Below are 9813 nucleotides of genomic sequence, written 5' to 3' on the forward strand. Positions count from 1 at the left end.
ACATGGGAATATAAATTGGATCATCCTTCACGTGAAGTACATGGGAATATACCTGAGAATTCTTATTCAAAACATTTTAAACTTCCTTTTTCTGACTCATATTGGCAATCACATCCCATTTTTTCTGTCGTTCTTTTGTCTTTAGTTTTTCTTTTGTGGTTTTCTGAACCAGAAAACTTCTTGGGAGGCATATTAGAGGTTTATAGTTGAGGTAACAGAATGCATCACCCGTTCCTGGTAAGTGGCACCATGTTGTCATTTCAGCATTTCAGAGTTGAGTGGTGTGAGCCTGGAGGCAGGTCAGCTGGCTTGGCGGTGGCCTGGTCCCATATTCCACCATGTAACTTGCATGCTCTTAGTAGAAAATTGTTTCTTGAAATGAGTTTCCATTTTCACTACCAGATAACTGTCTGCTTCAAAAGAACTAATTTGTATTTTCCAGTTTTGTAAAGACCAGATGAGGAAACTTGAGCTAACTGGACCATGTTTCTGATTTAGATATTTTTAGGGGTTTCCTTGACATTTTGCTATGAACATACTGCACATTGGAGATGTTGACTCCCTGGGAACTACCCAGTATGGAGGCAACAATTGCAATCTTGCAGCAAGGCTAGGTCAGGTGACTATCATGGGGTAGGTTAATGAGTCCAGGCAACCACTGGGCAACACCCACACCTCACTGCCACTTGATTGTTCCCTTCTGAGGCTGCACCCCAAACGCCAGGGAAAAGATGCAGTTTGCAGAATCAGGAGGTGTTCAGGTTAACATTATCAGGTGATGACGCTGCTGGCCTTCAAGATGTTGTGTTAACAGTGGATGGGATGCATATCACAATTACCTGGTGGATTTTCCCAAGTTGCCTGGCTTTCCCAATGAGCCTAATGATTTAGAGCACTGGTTCTCAGTCCTGATTGCAAATTGGCATCACCTGGCGTTTTAAAACTGATAATGGCTGCATCTCAGCTCCAGGGATTCTGAATTGATGGATCTGGGATGCTTCCTGGACACCGAGGTTTTTTAAGAACTACTTGAGTCATTCTAACATGCAGCTAAGGTTAAGAACCGCTGATGTGGATTCTTTGTAGGGAAAAAAGTGGAGATATACATTTAAAAATATAGAAAATAAATTACGATGACTAATACAAATATAAATTATCCTGACTAATGCAATTACATGTATATACATGTATATACAACTCTAGACAGCCTAGACAAATATACATATGTACAAATATGCATGTTTATAAATATAAAAAACATGTAACTGATAATCCCCAAATATCAGTAGTTGAATGCAATAAAGTTTATTTCTTTTGAGTGTGGAGGATTGTGTACGTACGATTGTGTTTTAGGCTTGACCTGGATCTGGCCTATAGTACTTCTCCTGACATCTCAGCGGTTAGAATCCATCATCCGACCTCACCTAACTGCAGAGGAAGTTAGGAGATGCAGCCATTCTGAGGGCCCAGGAGGGAAAATCAGAGTTGGTAAGCATCTAGTCAGTTTCTGCCGTATGTAAATACTATAAAAATGTTTATAATGCCCTTATTAAAGAACAATGGGCTGAGCTTAAACATCAGCATTTAAAATTAAGTTTATATTTGTCTTACATTTGTAAAATCAATGAGACTCTAAAGGACCTTTCAGTTATAAGTTTCTATAAGAATTATCTTGGAGGCAGTGAGTAGAGAGACCCCAGGCTTTCTAACTCTGTTTTAACCCAAGCAGCTCTGCCTATATTTTATGTGTTAGATTTCAGGGTAAGTTTCATTTAAACTTAAGACTCTAAAAGTGAACTCGCCACTGAAAATCACTACTTTTCAGTATTACGAGGGGGAGATATGTTAGAATGTTGTTTCTGATTTCTAATGGTGTTTCTTTATGATCTAATTCAGATCATAAAGATCTAGGCATGGGCCTTGTAGATGTCAAAGGTGAATTTACTATAGACCCATATCTTGTCCTCTGTCTCGTAGGACTGTGAGAAGTGAGGACCCCTACACCCTGTTACTTCCTTCGGGAGCCTACAAAGTCTAACCATGTCTTCACCAAAGATACAACTGGGAAAGAGCTGCTCTGTCTGGAAACCTGGCTTCGTTCATCTTTGTCCCTAGTGCTTCCTGCAGGTGGCAAAAGGCAAGTGCTCAAAAAATATTTGCTGAGAAACACAAAAGGAAGGAGAGGAAGAGGAGGAGAGACAGGAAGTGGATTAATCTTCTACATGGGTGTTTCCTGTTCTCGCTTGTACTTTTACTTCTTCCACTCTGTCATTGATCTATTCAGTGCATGTTAAGTACCTACTGTATGCGAGTGTATGGTCAGGGCACTCAAGATGGCTGTTCTCTTGCTCTCTGTACCTCCCCTGCTCGACCAGTCCCTGCTTCACCTACACCCTGCTCACATGGATGTGCTTGCTCGCTGCCCCAGCTCGTGATTGTTCTAATTAAAGAGAAACAGCTGCCCAGGTGATGGTTGTTAACTTGAGGAGCTGTGAGGTTTGTGCCCCAGTCCTGGTTTCCATGGTAACTAATGAGCCAACCTGACATCAATTCCCCCTATAAATGGTAGCCTCCTTCTCCCCTGAGCAGCAAACCATCCATCCATCAGCCATACGCGGTGGGGAGTCACTCCAGGACATTTTGCTGTGGACCTGTAAGATCCTCTATCCAGTAAACCGTTCATGTTGTGATTGAACGCAAGTTCCCATGCAAGACGCACAGTGAGGCCAAACAATACCAAAATGTAGGAGCTTGGAGCAGAGAGATTTTCACTGCAGGGCCATGCCAGGGGACAGGTGTCTCATGCCCCCCAAAACCCCAAACTCCCCGAAGGGTTTCAGCAAAGCATTTTTAAAGGCCAGGTGAGGTGGAGGGGGAGTGGAGGGTATGTGATCAGCTCCTGCACAATGCTGATTGGTTGATGTTGAGGTAATAGGGCAGTTAACTTTATTAATCCTTAGGCGCCTGTAGGTCTAGGGGCTACATGTTCATGATCATCAAGTAGTTAATTTCTATCATTTGTTGGTGGTTTACAGCACCTGAAAAACTCAGGAAATATGCCTGAGATACTTTTATCTGGGTACTTCAGACAGGAGCTAAAGCAGAGGATATGGGGGAGGGGTCTTTCCCAGGCAGACCCTATAGGGTCCTACGCGGTTGCAATGTCTCTCGCTGTTTCTGGGCTCTTTCTTCACGCTTGAGGCTGGGCATCTATAAGGATTGCAGGCTTCTGGGTACAGCACAACAATTGGCAAGACAGCTAAGAGGCCGAGGAAACTCTCATGAGTGAGATGTCGGCAAATGGAAAGCTGGTGATAATCCCGAGGTGGCTGTCCACTAGCATTTGGGGCCCCGTAGCAGCTGAGTCCCATGAGAAGCATCTTTCTCGTCCATTATATTGCTATCCTGCTAACTTCAGAGTCTCTTTCCAGTTTAAAAGTAGCCATCCCGTACTCTTTGGACTGCATAGGTATGGCTGGTGAATACAGACAAAATGCAAGGACCTGGATTATCTACAAAATACAAGCATACTCCCAACCCACCACCCCTAACCAATTACAGAAACAGGCTTTAGGGATGTTAACTCGTGTACAGGCTTGTGAATTGAATGTGGCTAGTTACCTGGAAGGGTTTGCTTGGGGCCTGCGGGAAGGGCAAAACAATCAGAGTACCCATGGGCTTCTGGCTCCAGCTACGCAAGCCGGCAGAGCAACGATACAGTGTGGTGGAACAATGGCTATATGCAGTTGACGGTGCATTACAGCAGGCAGAACGCATTAAAAAAGGCCTACCTGAATCATTGAGCAATGCAAAAACCCCCCACTATCCAGGGTCTAGAACAGGTGTGTGTGATTTACAGAACCCACCTGGGCATTGAGAGTAACCAAGGAATCCACGTTACCAGACGTGAAGTTCAGGAATGAGCTGACAAAAATGACACATGCTAGCATTTCCACCTGCCCTACAACCCCGCTGCTGCTGGGCTAATGGAAAGGATGAATGGAGTATTTAAACAACAGCTGAGTCAGAAAGCCACTCTGTCCTTTGTGGATCAGAGGCTAACTCAAGCCCTAAGAACCATAGCTGAACATCCCAGGAGCAGTCATCTCAGTGCCTACGCCATGTTCACCCAGAAGCAACTAGTCAACACCATCTGAGTTCAGCTGTTGACCGTGGAAGGAACGTTGCCAACTATTGGTCAGGACAATAACTCACTTTTGCCCTTGCCAAAGGGCAAAAGGATTTACCCCCAGGGGAACACATTTGTAAAATGACCCTGGGACTGGCAGGTAAGTCCCCAGTGGTGTGGGTTTGCTGCCCTGTGGGGAACAGGATTAGAAAGGGACTAACAGATTTTACCTGTCTTTTACCCAGCCCCACCTAAGACCACTAAGGTCGTTAATCCGGGCCCCCAACTGGAGAAAGGCATCATTATATTAACACTGTGGTCTATTGTCACACTGCCTCTCCAGATACCAGCACAGCTATGGGGACTGAGGATGTACAGGCAGGTCGGTACTGCACGCCAGGGCAAAATCCACGGGCAGGGGTGGTATTATCTCACAATACTGTTACTGCTTGTATTTTGCTTAGTGGTCATGATGTTCCCTGTATTGTGCGTATTAAACGTCTTTTACTTTGTACTGAGTCTGAGTGGAGGGAATCTGTTCTTGGACCGGGTGACAATGGGGGCCTCTTTGAAAAATGAGCCTGATACCTGGGTCTACAGTGAAGTGCCATTGTCGTCGTCCTCTGGGCTTTCATGAAAAGGTGACCCAATAAGTGCCTGGCTTTCTTTTGATGCTCTTTAGCGGCTGTTTCTGTATTGCCTTTGTGGTATCTGGTTGCAGTGTACCTGTACATACTCAACACAGGATTATGGCAGAAGAGGGTGGACCAAGATGGTAAGGGTCATGCAGAGCATGTAGCGGTGGAGTGTAGGGTCAGGCTACTCAGGATGGCTGTTCTCTTGCTCTCTGTTCATCCCCTGCTGCACCTACACCCTGCTCACATGAAGATGCTTGCCCTCAGCCCCAGCTCCTGATTATTCTAATCCTTAGGCCAGAATGGCTCCACCTGCTAGTCTATTAAAGGGAAACATCTGCCCTCGTGATGGTCGTTAACCTGAGGGGCTGTGAGGGTCATGCCCCAGTCCTGGTTTCCGTGGTAACTGATGAGCCAACCTGACATCAATTCCCCCTCTAAATTGTAGCCTCCATCTCCCCTGAGTGGCGAAGATTGCCAGGTTCTGCTTGTCGACAGCCTTAATTAACACTGTGGGGTGTCGCTCTAGGACCTTTTGCTTCCGACTTGCATAGGGAATCTTAATGATAAACGGTTGATGTCTCTGTTGCTGTTTCTAGAGTCCTCAGTCTCAAGGCTGAGCAACCACAAGGCTTGCAGGCCTGTGTGGTACAGCCCAGCAGCAAAGTACTGAGCTGGGCAGTGGAGCTCCAAAGACAAGGCAGACTCTTTGCCATCAGACGTCTCACGTGACACAGGGGAGGCAGCAGTGGGTTACAGGGTCATGATGAACATTTACAGAGGGTGGAGGGAGGTCGGGGAAGGAGAAGCAGGAGGGTTGAGCAAGGGGTGTCTCATTCTTTTGGTCTTCAGTTAGTTGCTGAGAGAGAAGACAGGAGGCTAGATCTTGAATGACAAATGTAATTTGTAGCTTTGCAGGTCCCTGTTTTGCTTTCACATATTCTGTTGATTCTTCTTTTGGCATATACAAAGAGTTGAGTACGATTTTTTTTTTTTTTTTTTTTTTTTTTTGCGGTACGCGGGCCTCTCACTGTTGTGGCCTCTCCCGTTGCGGAGTACAGACTCCGGACGCGCAGGCTCAGTGGCCACGGCTCGTGGGCCCAGCCGCTCCGTGGCATGTGGGATCTTCCCGGACCAGGGCACGAACCCGTGTCCCCTGCATCGGCAGGCTGACTCCCAACCACTGCGCCACCAGGGAAGCCCTGAGTACAATCTTTGTTGTCAGAAGGTATGGGGTTTTAATCTCAGTTCTACCTCTCTAAGGTGAGAGACCTTGGGCGAGACGCCTTTAGTCCTGCACTATGAGAAGAATTTCTGAGGATTGGGATGAGGTTCAGAGGTACACTGTTCACAAGTGCTTCTTAAGCTAGGGGTGTTAGATTTAAAATATATTGGGCAATACTGATTCTGTGAGGGCATAGGGAAGGTGTTATTAACCCCCAAATATTGATGAGGGAAACAAAACTCAGACACTGAGTTGCCCTGGCTAAATAACTTAGAAAGGGAACTAAGACCTGAACACAGTTTTTTGTTTTAACTTTTTTCATTGCGATATGGTTGACGTAAATATTATATGTTACAGGTGTACAACATAGTGATTTGCAATTTTTAAGAGCTACACGTTTATAACTTATAAGATATTGGTTATATTCCCTGTGCTGTACAACGAATCCTTGTAGCTTGCTTATCTTACATGTAATAGTTTGTACCTCTTAATTCCCTACCCTTTTATTGCCCCTCTCTCGTTCCCTCTTCCCACTGGTAACCACTACTTGTTCTCTCTATCTGCATGTCTGTTTCTGTCTCATCGTATTCATTTTATTTTTTACATTCCACATATAAGTGATAACAGAGTATATGCCTCTAATTTATTTCACTCGGCATAATATACTCCAGGTCCATCCATGTTGTTGCAAATGGCAAAATTTCATTTTTTGTGTGTGGCTGAGTAGTATTCTATTACACACATCATCTTTATCCATTCATCTGTGGATGAATAATTGGGTTGCTTCCATAGCTTGGCAATTGCAAACAATGCTGCTGTGAACATTGGGGTACGTGTATTTCTTCAAATTGGTGGGGGTTTTTTTGGATATGTACACGGGAGTGGAACTGCTGGGTCATATTGTGGTTCTGTTTTTAGTTTTTTGTTTTCCACAGTGGATGCACCAATTTACGTTCCTATCAACAGTGTACCAGGGTTCCGTTTTTTCAACATCCATGTAAACATTTGTTGTGTTCTTTTTGATGATAGCCATTCTAACAGGTGTGATGTGATATCTCATTGTGCTTTTAATTTGTATTTCTCTGATTAGCAGTGTTCACTTTTCATGTGCCTGTTGGCCATCTGTATGTCTTCTTTGGAAAAAAATGTCTATTCAGGTCTTCTGCCCATTTTAAAAGTTAGGCTTTTTTTTTATGTTGAGCTGTATGAACTGTTTATACATGTTGCATATTAACCCCTGTTGACTTTAAAACATTATTCACAACCTAAAAGTTGAGAGTTATGTTTTATTCAGTGGGAATTTTTAGGGCTTCAAGCCTGGGAGGCAGCATCTCAAGTAACCCTGAGAGAACTGCTTCAGGGAGGTGAGTGGCGGGGGAACCAGGTTATATAGAAGTTTTGCAACAAAGGGCAGATAGTCAGGAACATCAAGAGATTATTGCGAACTCGGATATCTGGTTTTCTTTAAGGAATTTAGCGCTTTTCTGTGTGTGGGAAAATGCAAGAGTCTGGGCTCACTGAACTCATTCCTTTGATATGCACCTCAGCTTTATGGGGCCAGTATCCTGTATTTTCACATCCTGAGTTTCCTCAGGGCGCACCATAGGGAATGGCTGCAGTCTGATAGCTGCTAGATGGCAGGTATTCTTTTCCTTCCTGAGTTCCCTCAGGGCTCACGTTAGAGGGCTGCAATTGTTGATGACGTGACATCCTTTGTTTACTGATATGGCAGGAAGTATTCCATTTCTCACCCCTTATTGGTCATATCATTAGCAAATGTTCTCCCATTCAATAGGTTTCTTTTCATTTTGTCAGTGGTTTCCTTTATTGTGCAAAAGTTTTTAAGTTGAATTAGGTTCTATTTATTTTGCTTTTATTTCCTTTGGTTTAGGAGACAAATCTAAAACCATATTGCTACAATTTATGTCAAAGACTGCTGTGCCTATGTTTTCATCTAAAGGTTTTATGGTTTCCACTATTATATTTAGGTCTTTAATCTATTTTGAGTTTACTTTTGCTTGTAGATAATGTTCTAATTTCATTCTTTCACATGTAGCTGTCCAGTTTTCCCAGCACCACTTATTGAAGAGACTGTTTTTTCCCCATTATATACTCTGGACTCCTTTGTCAGAGATTAATTGAACATAAGTGTGTGGGTTTATTTCTGGGCTCTCTATTCCATTGATCTCTGTGTCTGTTTTTGTGCCAGTACTATACTCTTTTAAAATGACTGTAGCTTTATAGTATAGTCTGAAGTGAGGAAGCATGATTCCTACAGCTCTGTTCTTCTTTCTCAAGGTTATTTTGGCTCTGGGGGGTCTTTGTGTCTCCATACAGATTTAAAAATTTTTCTGTGAAAATTGTCATCGGTATTTTGATTGCATTGAATCTGTAGATTGCCTTGGGTAGTATGGTCATTTTAACAGTATTAAATCTGGCAATCCAAGAACACAGTATATCTTTCCATCTGTGTTGTCATCAATTTCTTTCCTCAGTGTCTTATAGTTTTCCAAGTATGATGTCTTTTACCTCCTTAGGTAGATTGATTAGTAGGTATCTTATTCGTTTTGATGCAATGGTAAATGAGATTGTTTCCTTAATTTCTCTTTATGATAGTTGTTGTTAGTGTTTAGAAATGCAACCAATTTCTGTGTATTAGTTTTGTATACTGAAACTTTACCAAATGCATTGAACTCTAGTAGTTTTCTGGTACATTATTCTCTATATTCCTTGTTTCTTCTTTGTTCAGTTTTGGGATATAGTACATTTCTAAGAATCTATCCATTTCTTAGAGGATATCCATTTTATTGGCATACAGTAGTTTGTAGTAGTCTCTTATGATCCTTTGTATTTCTGTGGTATCAGGTGTAACTTTTCTGTTTTCATTTCTTTTTTTTTAAACATCTTTATTGGAGTATAACTGCTTTATAATGGTGTGTTAGTTTCTCCTTCATAACAAAGTGAGTCAGCTATACATATATCCCCATATCTCCTCCCTCTTGCATCTCCCTCCCACCCTTCCTATCCCACTCCTCTAGGTGGACGCAAAGCACCAGGCTGATCTCCCTATGCTATGTGGCTGCTTCCAACTAGCTAGCTATTTTACATTTGGTAGTGTATATATGTCCATGCCACTCTCACTTCGTCCCACTTAACCGTCCCCCTCCCTGTGTCCTCAAGTCCATTCTCTATGTCTGCATCTCTATTCCTGTCCTGCCCCTAGGTTCTTAAGAACCATTTTTTTAAATATATTCCACATATATGTGTTAGCATACAGAATTTGTTTTTCTCTTTCTGACTTACTTCACTCTGTAGGAAAGACTCTAGCTCCATCCACTTCACTACAAATAACTCAGTTTCTTTTCTTTTTTTTTTTTCAGCATCTTTATTGGAGTATAATTGCTTTACACTGTTGTGTTAGTTTCTGCTTTATAACAAAGTGAGTCAGCTGTACATATACATATATCCCCATATCTCCTCCCTCTTGCGTCTCCCTCCCATCCTCCCTATCCCACCCCTCTAGGTGGTCACATAGCACTGAGCTGATCTCCCTGTGCTATGGGGCTGCTTCCCACTAGCTATCAGTTTCACATTTGGTAATGTATATGTGTACATGCCAACTTCTCACTTTGTCCCTGCTTACCCTTCCTCCTCCCTGTGTCCTCAAGTCCATTATCTAGTAGGTCTGCGTCTTTATTCCCATCCTGCCCCTAGGTCCTTCATGACCATTTTTTTTTAGAGTCCGTATATATGTGTTAGCATATGGTACTTGTTTTTCTCGTTCTGTCTTACTTCACGCTGTATGACAGACTCTACGCCCATCC

General features: G+C 43.0%; 1 protein-coding gene across 1 annotated transcript in view; it reads left to right on the forward strand.

Moving 5' to 3' along the window:
• The window catches only part of DUT (deoxyuridine triphosphatase), a 99207-nt gene extending 97748 nt beyond the window's left edge, over window positions 1–1459 (forward strand). The window contains exon 9 of the mRNA XM_067746068.1: window positions 1354–1459. Coding sequence (XP_067602169.1) covers window positions 1354–1444 — 91 coding nt within the window. The 3' untranslated portion in view covers window positions 1445–1459. The remainder of the gene's footprint in view (window positions 1–1353) is intronic.
• Window positions 1460–9813: the final 8354 nt, after the last annotated feature.

The sequence above is a fragment of the Pseudorca crassidens genome, chromosome 1, assembly GCF_039906515.1.
Source record: "Pseudorca crassidens isolate mPseCra1 chromosome 1, mPseCra1.hap1, whole genome shotgun sequence".
Taxonomy (NCBI): domain Eukaryota; kingdom Metazoa; phylum Chordata; class Mammalia; order Artiodactyla; family Delphinidae; genus Pseudorca; species Pseudorca crassidens.